Source organism: Colius striatus, chromosome 3, assembly GCF_028858725.1.
Source record: "Colius striatus isolate bColStr4 chromosome 3, bColStr4.1.hap1, whole genome shotgun sequence".
NCBI classification, from domain to species: Eukaryota; Metazoa; Chordata; class Aves; order Coliiformes; family Coliidae; genus Colius; species Colius striatus.
In genome coordinates, this window is record NC_084761.1 from 87,351,447 (window position 1) to 87,370,337 (window position 18,891).

Genomic DNA, 18,891 nt, shown 5'->3' on the forward strand with positions numbered 1-18,891 from the left:
CCTGCAGAACTGCACCAGTGCTTCACCACTGCCTTCCTCTGAAGGAAAATCGAAGAGACGGTATAAAATACGAAGTCCAGAAGCTCCTTGATACAGTGGCAGAATTTCTGCAAACTAGAATAGTTCCAGGACTTCCACTTTCAAACTAAGTTTATCTTCAGAGCAAGTGTTAACTTTTCAGCTGTGTCTACTTTTTGGTGTGGGTATTTTTTGTATATGGATGTTAATATGTGTGATCCATACTATATGATACATGTTGATGTTGCATATGGAGGTTTACTCTGGTAAGTAGAAACCACGGCCATATGCATCAACTTTATTTTTTTTGTTCAGTTAGGATCAGGTTGCTGTTGCAGTACATTTTGTAGGACTATAGAAATGATCTAAAGCTCCATGCAGTATCAGAACTGAAAAACATACTGAAGCATTTTGAGTAAAAAAGAGGTCCTTGCTCTTTGCAGCTTACCAGTTCAGTGTTTTTATTAACTAGGGAGCTCTTTTTTAGTCATTATTTGGTTATCCAGGTAAGATATGATGAAGGTTCTATAGGGCATTATACTTATCTCTTTAAGGATGTCAGACTATAAACCCCCCCCCACAAGCACAGACTTTACATGCCTTAGAGTGTGAATTTCAAGAATGCTTCTCTAGATGCTTTCATTTTGGAAATAACAGTGTTCCTCAATTCTGTTTTTTCTTCCTTTTTCCTCTGCCCCCCCGTCCCCCCCAAAAAACACAATGTCAGAGTGTTACACAAATGCCAAGGGAGAGAATGGTGTAGGAGAATTTGCGGATGTAAAGGAAACATCCAATGATGATGAACATCTTTTAGATTTTAATATGGTAAGTTTGTCATTGGTTTGTGGGAGGAATTTGGTTATTTTATGAGGGTGTGCATCTTTCTTTCATCACAGTTTTCAGTCTGGTCTCAAATGAAATTCCTCTGAAAACCTTCAAAATCTTTTCTTTCCTTGCTTTGTTTTTTTCATCTTCTCTGCATCTTGAACATTCTTCTGAAAATTTCTCTGAGTGATGCACTTTGGGGAGTACCAACAGTTGTACTTCGGGTAGTTAAGCAAACTCACTTTCCTTTGGGAACACTTGGCCTTTGCTTGTCTTGTGTGTTAAACATGAGTCTTCTTTTCTCAACTTCTAATTTCAGTAATCTTAGAGTGGGCTGATGTGCACTGTGAAGGTAGAAGGGACCAGTAACTAGAGACACAAACATAATGTATGCTGAATTCTGTCCTTGTCACAAGCAAGAAAAAAAAACTGATTACTTTTCTGTGGGGGGAAAAAAAGAAATATTGTCTATATGGGCACTTACTGTTATACTTTTAAACTTTATAGTGATGATAGCACTTAAATTTATACTCTGACCTGCTTGCTAAAGCTTTACTGATTCATCTGAAAATACACTGGGTTTACTTGGAAGTTTAGTCTGATCTCTGCTTTGTTTTCATGATACTTACACTTGCTACCAAAATTGGGAGATGACTTTTGCAGTAATTTTCTAACATGACCTGTGACAATGACGCACTCTCACTGAGTTCGCTTTTGATTCTCTTGCTGTTTTGTGCAAATCCTGAAATTAAGGAATAGGAAACAATAATTAAAGCCCCGCTTTTTTTCCCTGCTGTTCTGCAGTCCTTTCCACATAGGGGACTAAGTCAGGAAAGAGGAGGACTTGCCCGGTAATTGTGACATCTCTTGAACAACTACAAAGCTACATCACCTCCCAGCCCAGAAAAAAGCAAGCGTATTCTTTGTTGTTCCCCATCAACACTGTCAGTTTAAATCCTTAGGTTTCTTCTGTTTATGAAGCAAGATGTGCAGATGATATAAATGCTGAGGCAAAACCAAATGGCTTCAGGAAGAAGATCTACTCCAGCGATAGCTCCAGCTCTGAAGACACAGCTTCAGAAGGTGGAAGCGAATGGGCTGATCCATGTGAGGAGGAGCTTTTTTCTCGAACTCAACTATAAACACTGCAGAGTAGAACAGATGAGTTAACAGTAACATGAGACGGAAAACTATCCTCCTTGAGGGTCTGTAGCTCTAAAACAACAACTTCAGTTTCCTCTTCAGTTAATGGATTCAGATGTGTATTTATCTTTCTCTTCTTGCTTATTTTATAGATGAGGACACAGCTGTCCTGTTGAAGATTTCCCCCTCCCCCCCGAAAAAAAAAAATCCAACCTGTTAAATTCTTGGCTATTTGAACTAGACTAGATTGTGTTGTCAAATCAAGAATGGATGTGCATGTGCTTGTCTTAGTAGTACCACTGCTTTGTTGCATCTTAATTGCAGTTATTTTCATTCGTAACTGTAGTCCTACCACTATTACTATCTTCTTAGCATCGCAGTGTCTACAACTCCTTCTGCTGTTCAGAGACTTCAGCTTTCTGCACATTAGGCTTTGTTCTTTAAGAACTGGGAGATAAATACTTAACACTGTAATCTATCAGTGCCTTTCTGAATGCAGGAGTAAAAGCATGAATGACTTGTCCAGTCTTCATTCAGTAAATCTCATAACTTTGAAGTAGGAACAACAGGGTTGTGCTTTAGAGACTTACAGAAACTGTGTTTTCTATCATCTGATCCCCCTCTCCCACAAACCAACACTGAGGATACCATGGTTTGTATTTTTGCTAACTGGAGAAGCCAAGGATTTTTTTGTAGGTATGGAGGCAATGTGGTGGGGTTATTTTGGGTTTTTTTTCCCCTTTTTTTTCTTTTTTTTGTCCTTTTTAGCAACTTGCCAATGTGGGGCAGAAGTTGAAAAAAAGTTAACACCAAAAATAGTAAACCACTGGGGTGATGTGTGGATTGTTGTGAATTTTGTAACGAGTAATGAGAATGTTGTCTTGTTGCAGATGATGGCATTCATGTAACCTGCAAAAGCATCCTGTACTGAGCTTGAGCCCGAATGACTGAAACTATCTAAAATGCTCAGAGTGTTCCATGTTCTAAATGCAAAAGGGTCAGTGCGTCACTTGAAAGGAATCCTGTGGCTGCTGCAGTTAGCTGCTGTTGTGGCTGTAATTTAGTAAACCCTCGTAGCTCATTTTGTGTTTCCGAGAGAATGTGTGGGGCAAGATACGTGTGGGGGGCGGGTGGGGGCGGGTAGGGAAGGCGATGACTTACAACATACACGTGTGATTGCAGTAGTGATTGTTGCTTTATGTGACTTGCTTTTAAATTTATTTTGTTAACTTAGAAAGTCAATACATCGTCAAGTTGCATCTGTACAAGACTATCAACTCCTTGTGCTTTGAACACATTATGCAAAATGTAGAAGCCAGGAGGAGCAATATTTGCAAAACTAAACATTCTAAGTTTTTACCAACTCATAGTTTAAAAACCAACAACAACTAACTAGTCTATACACTAGCAGCATGTCTATAACATCGGGAAGTGCAGAAAGTCCAATACTGACTTGAAAAGCTTAACCATTGATTTTTGACGGGCAATAAACCTCGCGAGAACTACAGCCGTTTGACACGTGAGCTGAACTGCCTTTGAAATATGTTCTGTGCTAGAAAGGCTTTCAGAGTAACTGGGTCTTGTTGCCTTTATTCAATAGATGATGTAAGAATTTAAAGCCGTGGTGTTCCAACCCTGCCATTTGTTGTGCAGCACTTTTGTTGAGATCCTCACTTAAAATCGGCTTGGTTTGCCCTTACCCAGGGACTTTCTTTTGGTCCTCCTCTTAGTCTGTGTTTTAGGGTTTGTACTCGTACAATGATCTTTTGACACTTTACAGTTTCTTAATTTATTTGCAGACTTTGGATAGATTTTTTATATATTTTAGTTTCTTCTGGAGCTTCCTTGAGAGGTTGTTTAGCACCTGCACTGAGAACTAGTTAACTGTAACATGAAAGTAAAAAAGAACTTTACACACCAATTCTTCAAATCACTACAGTGACGAATGGAATAGACCTTCATTCAAGAACAAGAAATGACCAAATGGACATATTTCAAACACAAACTTCAGCTCAGTTACTTTTGGCTAGAGCTGCTTTGGTAAGAAAGGGCTCAAAACCGAAAAAGGTGTTGCTTGTAGTTACATCGTGGCACGTAATAATTCCAACACCTTTGGGGAAAAGAAAATCGTACACTGAGCTTGGGCAATAACAAATTGTCTTTACTTGTTTTCATAGTTTAACGGCTAAAGCTCTAAAGCTTTCGGTGAGAGTTGAAGTGTGGATTTTAGTTTTTCTGTATGGATAGAAACACACACAACAACAACAACAACAACAGCATTAAAGGTTGGCATACGCTGAACTGCACTGTGGTATGAAGCGCATTGCATATCCATAGCACTGAAGTATCAGTTTTCCATTCCTGGGCTGAAATTTGTTTCTACTTTTTGCTTCAAGTGGTTGTATTGTTCTGATTTCACGTACACCAGAGTAACTGATTTTGTTTTCTTGTGGAGTTACTTAACACCGAATAAAAATGTAAAAGGACAATTGGATGGCGTGTGCGTGTGTTCCTTTTCTTTGGCAAACACACTTCACTCAGCTCTAACGTGGCAGTTGGGCATTAAACCTTCTGGAGAGACAGTATGAGATACCTACTGTGAGAATCCTTTGCATTGCTATCATTTTTTATTATCTTTTTTATACTTTTTCAATACAAGGCGAGAAAATCAAATGTACTTCATACGTTCTTAAAAAAAAAAGACAAGGAAACAAAAGCAGCTTAATCACCGCTTGATTTCTGGAGAAAATACCATCATTTCATTACAGAAATTAATTTGTAATGACAACTTCATGTTCAGAAAACACAGGACCCCCTCTCAAGTAAACCCAGACCTTCTCTCACATAACAATTAAAGAACTTCTGTGTAGTACAGGATCTCAAATAGCAGGCTTTTGTTTCTGCTTTCACTTTGTGTTGAGCTGTCAAATGGTTGGTATCTGATTTTTCCTTTTAGAAAACCGGCATCTGTGACAAGAAAGTGCATATTCCGCGGCCAGACCTCTTTCTATGAAAAAGAAATAAAAGGCCCAGTTTTCAACAGCTCACCTAGAAGAGCAAGGAAAACAGAGAATACTTTTGTTCATTTCTATCTAGTGTGCTTTAAACTCATTAGTTGACACTTTCAAAGGCATAAATGACTTTTCATTATGTGTGAAATGTAGCAGGAGTGTTATTTTCATTGTGTTTGCAAAGATGCTTGATTAAAAAAAAATCAGCCAGGCTTTTCAGTTCTTCAGGATCTCACATCATTTTCTTTTATGACCTGTGAAACGAGTAGCAACAAGACTCCAGTGGTTTGGGACAAATGAGACTTAACCAAGACATTTTTCTTTTTACAGTAAGATCCCTTTTCCATTCAAGTTGCTTTTAAAATGTACTATGATGTGCAAAGGCTTATACATTTTATGAGCTATTTCTGTGTTCCAAGGTGATAATAATGGGATTAAGAAGAGCAAAGCTGAGTGAGTGGGCGGCAGATCAACACCCTGCTGAGCAATGGCAACTGGGTGGCAAAGTGCAGCTTTCCCTGCTCTGCTCCATCCTGGTGTCGAGCTTCACCTGCAAAGAATGCACTGGGGAAGGAGACTGAGGCAGAGACTCCCAGGTACACTGCCTCCTCCCATGTGACAGCCATCTCGGAGGACAGGTGCTTGGGGAAGAGCTGGGTCTGTTACTGAAATGTGTTCCAGCTTCATCTCATTACCCCTTGTCCTGTTGCTAGCCACTATAGAAAAAAGGGATGTCCCTACCTCCTGACACCCACCCTTTAGATATTTATAAATGTTCTCCCCTCAATCTTCTCCAGACTAAACAGCCCCAGTTCCCACAGCCTTTCCTCATATGAAAGATGTTCCAGTCCCCTGATCATCTTGGTGGCCCTGCACTGGACTCTCTCCAGCACTTCCCTGTCCCTGTTGAGCTGAGAAACCCAGAACTGGACACAGAACTCCAGATGAGGCCTCACCAGGGCAGAGGAGAGGGGGAGAAGAACCTCCTGGCCACACTGGCCTGCTGGCCACACTCTTCTTGATGCATCCCAGGATGCCATTGGTCTTCTTGGCCACGAGGGCACATTGCTGGCTCATATTTAGCTTATTATAAATCAGGACTCCCAGGTCTGTCTCTGCAGAGCTGCTCTTCAGCAGTTCGACCCCCAGCCTGTACTGGTGCATGGGGTTGTTCCTTCCCAGATGCAGGACTCTGCACTTGTCCTTGTTGAACCTCGTGAGGTTCCTCTCTGCCCAATTCTCAAGCCAGTCGAGATCCCACTGAATGGCAGCACAGCCTTCTGGGGAATCAGTCTAAAGAGTCCAGACTCTTAAAAAAGTACAGATGAGTATATTTTTGTGTTCATTTCCATGCTTTTCTTGTTGGTAGCCATGGAAATGCCCGTGCAAAGGGCACTGCAGTGCAGTAGCAGTACTGAGAGCAAATGCATAAGCATTAGAACAAACTGTCTGAATAAGGCATTCCACTTCGACCATCAGAGTTTTAGGAATAGATTAGGCAAATGTGTCAGAAATTATGTAGGTATGTATATGTACATCTTGCCTTGGGGGAAAAACAAGTAACTAAGGGATCCTAGATGTCTCTGAATCCTCTTTTCCACACCGGAACAGTTTATATCCATGAGAGATACTACATTGGTTCATAGTTTAAATGAGAAAAAAGAACCATCAGTCTGCCTGTGGGACATGAAAACTTGTGCAGTTTGTCCTTTATTGATCTCAAAACCAGTGTTTGAAAAAAGTGCACCTTGTGCAGGGTTTAAGCCCATTGTCCAAAGAATCCTTGGCCTCATTAATCCCTCCCTGTGGCTGTGCCAGAACCACCCTGACCCCTTCCAGATACAGCAGAGAAATTAGTACTCAGTTTGGTTTTTTTGCAGTTACTTTAATCATACAATAATGACTGTCACCCGATGGCATCCTTTTTGTTCCTGCTAATCCTTTTGGTAGGATTTTTCCCTTTTTCCTTTTCCTGTTTGTTTTTTTTTAACATTTCCTAACTTCTAATTTTTGTATTGATGTTTGGTTTTTAATTGTCTTCACTTTACAAAGGGAGTTTTAGCCCAGTCTTCTGACTCTGGAACATTTGTCTATTTGACCAGGCAAGAAATCTCAATTGTCATTCATGTTGTTATACTATTTTCCTATAGTTTTAGTCACTACAAAACATTAAATTCTCGGCAGCACTGCAGATCCATACAGGCATCATAACTGGATCTGTTATCTACTCGAATGGAATGATATTTGGTTTCATTCATCATTACTAGTTCTAGATAACAACTAATTTTTAGTCCAGTCCTTCTTTTTCCTAGCAAGTTCCAATAGAAAGTTACCATGGAACCAATCCATTTGCATTTGGAAATGTAGTTGAAATTGTGCTTGCTTAAGAGAATAAATGTGCTACAGCATCCCCAGTTTTCCTCATGCAGATGCGCATAATAAAAACCTTGTTTCCTTCTCTGGAATGATTAAGAGATGAGTGAAGATCCGTAACAGAAGCAGCAGAGAGGCTTTATTAGCAGTTATGTGTGGGCACTTAAGATTGTGCAGTTCTGGGATAGTAATGCAAGTAGCGATATTTTTAGTTGTATAATCTTCACACCTTATTACTCAGTTTGTTTTTCCCAAACAGCTTGTAGACAGCCAGAGAAACAAGCCAGCCACACTCAGCACGTTTCAGCAACATCAATTCAAATGTGCTAGAAAGTCTCACACCATCTTCCCCCACCTTTCTGGCTCTTCGTTTTCTTGCTGTCTCACAGAGGGGAACTTTAAACAGTGTAAGTCTAGACTCAGTGGTAACAGAAGGGTTAACTCATGGTAGCTGTGGACCTGGCTTCATTTTCCTCATTCTTTGTCAGGGGTAAGCTCCTATAGGAGGAGGCAGCCTTTTGGGAGGCTGAATGGCACATTCTCCAGCTGCTCCTCTGCAACCTGGGAGCTGAGTGCAGCGGTTTGGCGCACAGATGTTCCAGTGCTGGCAGGAATGTCTGCAGGTGGTGGCTGTGTTGGAAATGCACTGCTGTCAAACACAGCAGACAAACATTACTTGTGTGTAATTGGTGTTGAATTTTAAGCAGAAGAGCATGGTATTCTCCATCAAAAACATCACTGTTTGCTACTTTGCTGTTGTATTTTTTATCAAATCATCATCTTGTTCATTGCTATGAGTAAGTAGAAACCTGAATTCATTCATTGTTTCTTTTTCCTGTGTCATAAAACATGCTTAAGTAATTCTGTAAAGCAAGGAGGCTGAAGATCAATGCCTCATCTCTATTTTGGCACTTACTTTCCAGAGAGAACTTTTCTTTCTTAGCACAATGGACAATAGCAGAGGTTACCCATTAGTTGCTACCCTTAGCACGCTTGCACTCCTGATTCATAGAACAGAATCATAGAATGGTAGGGGTTGGAAGGGACCTTCAGAGATCATCTAGTCCAACCTCCCTGCAGAAGCAGGTCCACTTAGATCAAGTCGCATAGGAATGTGTCCAGGCAGGTCTTGAAGACCTTCAAGGAAGGAGACTCCACAACCCCTCTGGGCAGCCTGTGCCAGGGCTTCCTCACCTCAACAGTAAAATAGTTTTTTCTTATATTTAAATGGAATTTTTTGTGTTCCAGCTTCATCCCATTACCCCTTGTCCTGTTGCTAGCTACAACAGAAAAAAGGGATGTCCCTATCTCCTGACACCCACCCTTTAGATATTTGTAAATGTTAATAAGATCCCCCCTCAATCTCCTCTCCTCTAGACTAAACAGCCCCAGTTCCCGCAGCCTTTCCTCACAAGGAAGATGCTCCAGTCCCAGATTGTGTGAGGGATGGGAAATGAAGACAGTAGCTGTACATCAGCTACCGTTTGATTATGTGCTTCTGTTGTACCTTCACAATGTGTAAGTCTTTTGTCAACTAAAGAAAAAAAAGTATTCTATTGAGACATCTCCTAGTTTATGACAATTCCCGACCTCAAGATGGGCGGGGAGCTGCATAGCCAATTCAAATGAGGCTCAGTTTGGCTGTCTCTGAAAGCAGCTTGCATCATACTTGGCTTCTGATGAATGAAAATTCCATCTACATGTTCCTATCTAGTTCTTGGGCAGGGAGAAGGGGGCAGGACATTGTATCAGTTGCAAAATTGTGGAAGCTTCAAAACAGAACTCAAAGTGTAAGAGGAGAATGGTTTCCCACATCACCAGGTATAAGCAGTGTGAGGAAAGCTTGTGTTTCTATCCCTTGACTCCAAAGGAACTAAGGAAGGACTATTGACACGCTTTTTTCATGTCCATTTGGGAGAAATCAGAGACAGAACAGAACACAAACTCTTCATGCTTTCTTGCCAAGTAGCCATAGAACCAGCATGTCAAATTCTGCTGGCATGAAGGTGAGTTTGTATGACAGAGCTTTTGAGTTCAGTGTTTTTGAAAGATTAGGTTTTTACTCACTCGGTGAACATCAGTTGCCAGTTTGTGGCTGCTCTATGTAGAGCTTCATTTCTACACAGCAGCCACATGCAGCACACTCTTGAACAAAACATCAGGATATTGTCCCAAGAATTTTTACAGAAGTATTTTACATGTTTACCCAACTGAATCAATGGTAGAGGACCGATGATAACCACACTGAGTGAGCACCAAAACTAAACCACGTTTTTGAGGATTTACTTCCAACCCATCTCTTAAAAGAAGATGACTTATTTCTTGGTGTGCCTTTCTGGATGAACTTTTAATTTTGCACAGATGAAAACAAAGGCACTGGAAGGTCCCCTTTGCACTTGCTCATGCATTTATACTTCCCAGACCTGTTACTACCTGCTCTGTTTCCTTTCAATAATTAGGACATGACACACTTCCCTGAGAGGTAATGGTGTGACACTGTATGTAGTCACTTGGTGTCAGCCCTTCAGCTTTTGCCAACATAGAGGAGTAATAACACAAAACATTTACAGATGGAAAGGACATGACCTCGGATGGAAGGGGCTTCAACAGAACTGATGCTAACTACTGAGGCAAAAAGCCAACTTTGCTGATAGTCACAACAACCAGAAATGCCATTTAACCTTTTCCATGAGCTACACAGGCATTCACATGCCATAAAGAGGTGGGGTTTGTTTGTTGGGGCTTTTTTTACATTAATTGGGCTGTGACTTTCTGTAAACGTTGAAGGCTGACCCTGGTATTATTACACTGCCTAATACATTGGGACCCTGGTTGTTCTGTGCTTCTTCAGTGCAAAGAACAGTAAGAATCTTCTTGTGAGTGGGTATCAACCTGTCAACTGAATAGGAAGAGTTATCTGTGGGTTGGAAATGGAAAATATCCACTAAAACAGATCTCATTTAGAATGGGATCTCAAAAGGGATTATGGCTAGGCAGAGTTCTATCCTTAAATGTGCTGACTCAAAAAGCATTTTAAGCACCTAACTCCTTGTAAAATTTGAACCTCTACTCAGTGCTCTGCTACTGCTGAAAGGTTTCCTGTAGCACAGATCTCTGAGTTTCTTCAGCCCATATGTTATCAAGACAGAAGCATCATTATTTCCTTTGGAGACACTGCAGATGTAGAGAACTCATGACTGTTTATTACCATTCAGTTATTTACCCTGAGAACCTAACAATGTCAACCCAGCTTGCACTCTTCTGGTTGCTCCAACAGAAGAACTGATTCTCACTCTCAAAACCAGAAGGAAAATATTAATACTGGAAAAGGAATCTGTGACAGCATATGCTACAAAAGAGCATGTCTCTTGTGTGTAAACAAGTTTATAGTGCTTCAAAGCTGGTTTATTTTATTTACCTTAATACCTACGGTGTCTGCAGAGGTAGCAGTGTTTTTCAAAGAAAGATATGGAGAAATCAGTGCAAACCCTAATTGTCTTATGTTGATACCCAACTTAGAAATCCACTAGAATAGGCACTGATGTTTATTGGTCTCTGACCCAGTCACAGAGAGTATCAGCAGAGGTATGATTTTAGGTTGCCAGTACATTTTCAATGCCTACTTCTCATCTTGAAAATGACATAATTATCATCTCCATAGCACAGAACTGGTGTCAATGGGGTCATGGTGACAAGTACTTCTGTGGAAGTTTACCTCAGGCTCTCCCAGTTTATTCAGCTGTAACTTGCCCATATCAAAGCTTGAATAATCACGGCTTTACTCTTCTTCACCACGAACTAATTAACACAAGTTCAGATACTTCTGCATTTGCTGTACATATACTTTCAGCTTCAGGGCAGACATAAGAGGCTGCTAGAATCTTCACTTAAGATAGGGGACAGTGTTATCTTACTGCCATTCCAGAGGCATGATCACTGAGCCCAGGTGAAAAACGTGTATGCCACTAAACCATTAAAAAAACAAACCCCCAAAGCAGTAACAACATTCAAAGGTAAGGAAAAGGTGTGCACCAATGTCCACCATGCAGCCGCCAAAAGGGAACACTTCTGAGGTGCAAGGTGGAAAGATAAACCAAACATTCTACAGTAGCAACGAGCATCCTCAGAGCCTCTGCTTTTGGCACTGCAGGCCAGTTCCACAGAGCTATGGATACAACTTCACTCGAAGCCCCAGACCTTCTGCAGTCCAAACTTACAAACCCCACATTTAGCTTTTCTCTTAAACGCGGGCGGGAACAGCAGGAGAGCCCCACCGCAGCCCCGCTCCCCCCAGGGCCGCCAGCGCCGGCCCCCGCGCTGCTGCGGCCGTACCGCGGGGCCGCCCGGCACTGACCGAGCAGCGCGCGGCTCCTCTCCGCGACCGCCCTCCGCCGCGGCCCCGCGCTGCCGCCCGCCGCTGCCCCCGCCTCGGCCGCGCTCAGGTGATGCAAAATGGCGGCGGCGCGCAGCCCCGGCGCCCAGCGGCCGCCTCTCGCCCCCCACCGCGCAGGCGTTTCGTTTCGCTCCTCGGCGGGCGGCGCTTCGCTTCTCCCCGCCGCGCTGGGAGGGGGAGCGGCGGCGGGGCGGGCGGAGGCTGAGCTGAGGGTGCGGGACGTCCCGTCCCGAGAGGAGCCGGGCACCTGTCCCGCCGGCAGCGCCCGTAGCCAGGTGTGCGCCGCGCAGAGCCGAGCCGAGCCTGCCGCCGGGGGCGGGCGCCATGGGAGGCCCTGCACCGCGCGGAGAGGGCGACCAGCGGGCGGGGGCTGTTCCGCCTCGTCGCCGCTGAACCCGCCGGTCCTCCGCGGAGGTCGGAGAGCGACATGGATCGCCCGCCGCAGCCGCCAGCCGCCCCCTAGTCCCGCAGCAGCTCCGAGGCGGGTTGGGCATGGCCCAGCCCCAGCATGAGGAGAGCGACGGAGGGCAGCGCTACCCCGGTGAGGCGTCAAAGTTTCTGCGCGGCTCTTCCTCGTCGGGCGGCTGAGCCCGGCGGGCGGCGGCTCGCAGCTCTGCCGGGGTGGGGGGTTGGTGGTACCTGCCGGGCTGCGGGGCAAAGTGCGGGGGCGAGCGGGCGGCGGGGAGCAGATCCGGGGGGTGGGCGGCTGCTGCTGTTTGCCCGTCCGTAGCTACCTTAAAAAGTTAAGAGGAGCAGCTCGACGCCGCTGGAGTCTTCACCGAGTGGTTTAGAGACCGCGGAGGACGGTGAGCGTGGCTTCCACAAGTCCTTGGGGAGAGGCATCGGCTGTGAGGTTTTGCTTTTGTTTCTTTTGGTATTTTAATGGATGAAGGCTAGCAGCTAGGAAACCTTCGCAGTGTCAGGCCAGCCTCAAAGCCCGTGAAAAGAAATCAGCTTTCATCTCCCCCGCTGTCTCCCTAGTCGAAGTCTCCTAGGCGCTTCCCAAAGACAAAACTGCAACTAACATGAGCTGAAGTTCTCACGACGCTGCTGCCAATTCAGCGTGCTCTCGGGTTTTTCAGTAATAGTGCTGTGGGGAGGAAGAAAGCCCTGTAAACTGCTTGTGGAGCAGAGGCTTTAGAAAAGCACTGTGACTCATTTTTATTGCTTGCCTGACATAGCAAAAAAACCCCAGAAATCTGGGAAAGCGGTGAATGAAAGCTTGGTTTATGTATGATCGCTTTCCGATCGCTCTCCAAGCGCTGCGCTCAGAACCGGATCGGTAAAGCCCCCGCTTCGTCAGGGGCACCGGCTGGGACTTAGATAAAAGACTTCTTAATGAAAAGAGACAATCCCAACTTGTTTCTTTTCCTTTTGCTAGTAAAGTGTTGGCACTGCTAGATATGTAGCCTTAATCGCCGATTCTCAGGCTTTGTCGAATATTCGACTTCTGTAGGGTCAGGAATCTTTCACTGTCGGAAGTGTTGTGGCCGATAGAAAGTCAACACTGAAGTGTGAACCAAGAAATGTTTAACAAACTGGGCTTGATGTTCTTGTGCACTGAGAATCACCTGCAGTTACACTTGATAACAGCAATGTGTTTCTTCTTCTTGGTACATGCAACAAAAATATTGTCAAATGCATGGAGGATATAAACCTTCCCCCTCTTTTTTTATATACTTTGAGAAGAAAATCAGTTGCAATTTAGTGATTCAGGAAATTCCTTGCTCTGAAAAACTTTAAAAGAACACCAAAATTGCTGACAGAGATAAGTGTTGAATTGACAAGGTCTGTGATAAAAATTGAGATGTTAACTCTTTGAGAACTGACAAGTGTATATATATATAAACTCTTCTTATGCCTACGAGGTAAGAAGGTATAAAGCCAGCTTTGTAGATAGTTGCCTTACCATTCCTTCTAAATAAGTCCGTTGTCTAAATTGCATTGCAAGCCATGGCAAAGTTGGAAGAATGTGGCCTGAGTTGGCATTTTTCTGATCTTTGCTTTAATAGTTTGGCATTGCTGTTAACTTTCTTTACCTTTTACATAAAAGTGGATTAAAAAGATGTTTTCTTCTAAATCGTAGGGATTATAATAGAATTATAATAAAAATTGTGGCTTGTTCCCTCTGTGTAGTTGAGTGATATGCAAAGTGAAAATCTGTTGTAAAGCCGCTGGTTATTGTCAGAACATGCCATCTTGCATGCTGTGATCAGAATCTGGGGAATGTGAGGCCGCCTGGGACAGACCAAAACTCCACCTGTTGTAAGACTTTACCTGGGAGAGGGTTTGAAAGCAAGACTAAGGTATACTGGCTGGTTCCATTAAGTTCTGATGCTTACAGTTCAGGGACTTCCCGAGTTTCCTTTTCTTTAGGAATCCTCAGTGATTTTTTTTCTTCTCTGAGCTTACATGTAGACTTCTGGCACCCACAGTGTACTAGGGCAGGAGTTATGTGGTTCAACTACCCTTTGAGTGAATGGCTATGTCCTGGTGTTAATTTTGAACCTGCCTACAACAATATATTTTTCTGGTGCCTCTTCTGTTGTAAGAGTTAATGAGTGAATAATATATACCTACCCTCTCCTTGCCAGTTGTGACTTCTGCTGTGTTTTCCTGTCTCTCGCTGTTTACCTTGTTATCTCTTCGGGGTATTCACACTTAGGAGATCATGATTGTTGTAAGACATAGGATGTTAAGACTTGGAAAATACTTTATTTAGGTGATAATTTATTTAAGTAAACCATGGAGCTTATGAATGTTGTGCAGACAAAATTGCTGTTTCTTTCTCAATAGTTTATTGTACTACTAATATACTACTAATGTTAAAATAATAAGTGAATAAATGATTTATGAAGTTAGTATTAGAGCACGTGATGCTTAGAATATTTGACACCAGTTGTCAGATTTTGCGCTTACCAGTGAGGCAGCTAAAATAAGGAGTAAAAATATCACTTCACTGTGTCCTTAAAAACAATGCTACAACAACCTAATGCAAAATTAATCAAGGAGCTGTATGTTTTTTGACGGCTGATTACATCTCCAGTTTTCACTTAAAGCCCGTGATGGGTGTACTTCAAAGCTTCCCACAGTTTCGCTGAACCGTGTAAAACCTTTGTAGCTTGTTACTGTGTAATTTGCTCTAGCAAGCTGTTGCTGTTATATACTTCTGTATTTGCTGGTTGTCCGTTTAAAGGATCTCTTCCTGTTAAATTTCTTGCTTTAAAAAAAAAAAAAAAAAAAAAGCCAAGTTAAAGTAGCTTTAGTACCCAATGTGGAAATTTATTTTCACTTCTCTTTGACCTCTTTTGTTTACATAATTGTTTGGCATTTTGAGCTGCTGTATTTACCGTCTCTTCCAAGGCCACTGGAAAGCTTAGTCGAGAAGAGCTGTGCAATTAAACCGAAGACAGGCTGCTGCTTGGGAAAATCACTGAGCAGAAGCAAAGACAGTTGCTGTAGGAATTCATTATGGGAACATGCTTGTGCTGTTTACCCAAACATCATCAAAGGTGTTCCTGGCTGACTACATTTCTGTACTTTGTTTTCTGGACTGCATTTTCTAGATGTATTCATAAGTGTGAATTGTGATAAAGCAAACACCTGCACCCTTGCTTATACAGTTACGTTGTGTGTGGGTATATACTTTATAGAGTGATGTTAGGGCTGGGTGAGTGATTTAAGAGTGATTATAATGTGTATGAAGGAGTGGATGAGCACAGGGAAGAGCAAACAATCAGACTTAGGTTAGAAAAATAAGTAAATCCAAGAAAGAAGCTCTGAGAACAGCAGATCTAGGTATATGCAGTAGTAATTATAACTAATGCTCCGTGTTATGTCATATTTATACTCAGGCAATCACAATTGATATCATGAACAGTTTATTGCCTGTATTCAAGCATAGCTGTTGGGGGGGGAGTGGTATTTATTGGAGTTTTTTTTCTGTCTCTTGCAATTTCAATTCAGTGAGCAGACAGGTTTGTGATGTATGCAGCAAGCGATCACAAGGCATCACTTCTTTAAACTGCAGGCAATGTAAACTTTTCGAACCCTGGTAATCTGAAAAAAGGAGAAGTTGCTATAGCAACTCTATAAGAAAAGTGTATATCTTCCCAAGCTTTTTAGTCAAAACAATAGGTTTGAAACCTTGCTTAGCCAAAGGATTGGGCAGTTGATGCATTGATTGATTTGGATGGGCAGTACATAGTTGGCTGTTAGAAAATTCTAAAAGAAAACCTAAAAAGAAATATCCAGGATTGTTTCTACTTGATTTTCCCTAAACTAAGGGATGGATTGTACTGGAGTGTCAGATTATCTAGTGAGTAGCATTTACTTAGTAAGCTAAATAGTATAGCATACAAAGCACATTTGGATTCGTTGTACTTATGTGATTGAAAGCCTATGGAAAAAATAGTTATGATTTAGACCAGTGGAATATGTTTGATACGTGTTTTCTGTCAGTCACTGCCTATCAGAATCACAGTGGCAGACTGCATTGATGGGCTCAGATCTGAGAGCATGCAGCACATTGAACCCTGGTGTTTGGCAAGGTTTGGGTGCCATTAACTGGGGAACTGCTGGGAGGAACCAATTTTCCCCAGGGAGATGTTTGGGTGTTGTTTTGGGGTTTGGCAGTGGTGGGGGAGTTCTTGATTGATTGAGTTTTTTTAGAAGTAGAATGCGGGAAGGGCCTCCTAGAGGCCAGCTGGCACCTGGAAGTGCTACACTTGAGAGAGGAGACCAGAAGCAGGAGAGCAGGCTTCAGGAACTGGAGAAAATTCTATCCAGAAAGCAAGCTGTTTGCAAGATGGGAGAAGCGTTCTTCACTCCTTCACACTTAGCCCAGTGTTTCAGAGTGAAGAAATGAAAGCAATATGTGCATATTTGTTCTGCCAACTGCTGCAGAGTAATTACAGCGCAAACTTCAGCAGAGCTGTAGATAGTTTAGATATTTGTATAGAAAGAGAAGAGCTATGCATTGTAATAATAATAATAACAACAACAACAACAACATAGTGTTTTTAAAGGGCCAGTAGCAGTTCTGGGAGCCAGAGCAGGAGTCCTAATGATGTTCCAGGTTTATGAAAGGCTGCATTTGTCCATGAGGACAGTGCATCTAACCTGCAGCTCATACTTGACTGCCCCCTCTTTCAGGGTTGCTCAGATTTAGACTGGAAGTGGGATACTTACGAGATTAACTAACATGCTGTCAGTCCCTGGGAAGACAGTGTGAATGTAAATTGCAAATATGAAGGATGGCAATTCCTGACTGCAGTAAATACAATATATTTACAAGCGTCAGTTTTACTGTATGTGCACTGGTGAAGTACATGGTGTGCATTGTCAAACCGTTGACTATGTGGACAGCTTTATAGCTACTCAGGTTTTGCATCTCTTCCTTAATGCAAAACTGACACATTAAGCACTCCGTTTCAGTGGCAAATGTATTACCAGTTTTATGGTCTACAGAAAAGTGCCAAGAAATGTTGTTTAAATGAGTACTTCAGAATTTTGGATTTTGGTCTAAGTGTATGGAAACAGGTTTTGTAGCCACCCAACAAACATAAACATGCATTTATCTAGGTTCCACTTAAACGTAACAAAAAACTATTTCACCGTGAGAGTGAGGGAGCCCTGGCACGGGCTGCCCAGGGGAGTTGTGGAGTCTCCTTCCTTGGAGGTCTTCAAGACCCACCTGGACATATTCCTGTGCAACCTGATCTAGGTGAACCTGCTTCTGCAGGGGGGTTGGACTAGATGATCTCTAAAGGTCCCTTCCAACCCCTACCATTTTATGATTCTATGATTTATGACTGTATAAAGACAAATGTCAAATATTTGTCTTAATATTGACATGGAACATTCAAGCACTGCAGTTTTTATGGTATGTGATTTCATTTGCAGGAGACATATATGAAGCAAACACTGACACCCAAACTATTTATGGAAAGGTCTTTCTGCATGATGTTTTTTAGAAGCCTAATTTAAGTTGCCATGGTCCTGCTTGTTGAAACAGGGGAAAAGGATAGTAACCATGTGCAAGAGAGTATGAGTAGCTTTTAACTAAAAGGTTAAATTATGACAGGAATCATAGAATCATAGAATGGTAACAGCCAAGAAAATGCCACAGCTTTCCTGCAAACACATTATCTTGTTTTTTTCTTTCTTTTTAAGCAGTTACAAGTTGGACCAAGACAACTGATGCAAATTTATCGAACTCCCTAAACGGTTTGAGCTTCAGGGGAATTCTGGATGCAAGAGTGGGCAGCAGTACACAGGGCCTTCAAAATTTGAACTCTGGGACCCCAAGATCTCTCTCGTTGTCGGAGAACGGGCCTGGCCAGCTGTCCAGTGCTTTAGAAGATTGTCATAGCCTTAAATCAGTGGATTCTGGTATTCCAACCCTAGAAATAGGAAACCCAGAGCCTGTTCACTGCAGTGTGTTAAATGTGAAGAGAAAGCAGTCAGAACCTGACCTTGTTCCTGACAGGGCTTTTCAGAGCGCGTGTACGCTGCCGCCTTACGTGCCTCCACACTCTCAGGCTTCTGAACATGACCACGCTGTGCGAAAATCCTCTACTTTCCCAAGAACTGGGTACGACACTGTCAAGCTTTATAGTCCAACTTCAAAGACACTGAATCGAAGTGATGATATCTCTGTCTGTAGTGTTTCTAGTCTTAGCACGGAACTGTCAACAACTTTATCAGTTAGCAATGAAGACATTTTGGACTTTGTGGTCACAAGCAGTTCAAGTGCAATTGTGAACCTTGAGACTGATGAGGCACACTTCTCGGATGTTACCCTGAATTCCACTAAAGACACTAGTGACCAGAGCCAGCAGGAGTGTTGTCAAGAGACAGACCTGGACAGTAAAAGAAAAATACTGGGACCTTTTACAAACTTCTTTGCCAGGTAAGGTTTCTGTAAAGTAGGTTTGTATTTTAACAATGAGGTTAAGTAGGATTATAGGAGAAAGGTCTTGTGTGATGTTTTACTCTGAAAGAGATAATAACTTGCTTTTTTAATGTAAATGTGTATTAATGTACTGTTTGCTGAGGGAGTAAGCAAATATTACTAGGGATTAATGCTCTGAATCCTGCTATGTATTATCTCTATGATCTATGGAA

General features: G+C 42.5%; 2 protein-coding genes across 11 annotated transcripts in view; both read left to right on the plus strand.

Moving 5' to 3' along the window:
* KIAA0232 (KIAA0232 ortholog) overlaps positions 1–4,475 on the plus strand; it is a 69,347-nt gene extending 64,872 nt beyond the window's left edge. For 8 of the 9 annotated variants that reach the window (XM_061991862.1, XM_061991856.1, XM_061991861.1 and 5 more), the window contains 3 exons: positions 746–843; positions 1,806–1,950; positions 2,877–4,475. In XM_061991862.1, coding sequence (XP_061847846.1) covers positions 746–843; positions 1,806–1,950; positions 2,877–2,917 — 284 coding nt within the window. In that variant the 3' untranslated portion in view covers positions 2,918–4,475. The other variant, XM_061991858.1, reaches the window with a different exon arrangement.
* Positions 4,476–11,983: 7,508 nt separating this feature from the next.
* The window catches only part of TBC1D14 (TBC1 domain family member 14), a 76,143-nt gene continuing 69,235 nt past the window's right edge, over positions 11,984–18,891 (plus strand). Inside the window, exons 1-2 of one of the 2 annotated variants that reach the window (XM_061992492.1) lie at positions 11,984–12,304; positions 17,938–18,676. In XM_061992492.1, coding sequence (XP_061848476.1) covers positions 12,256–12,304; positions 17,938–18,676 — 788 coding nt within the window. In that variant the 5' untranslated portion in view covers positions 11,984–12,255. The remainder of the gene's footprint in view (positions 12,305–17,937; positions 18,677–18,891) is intronic. The other variant, XM_061992493.1, reaches the window with a different exon arrangement.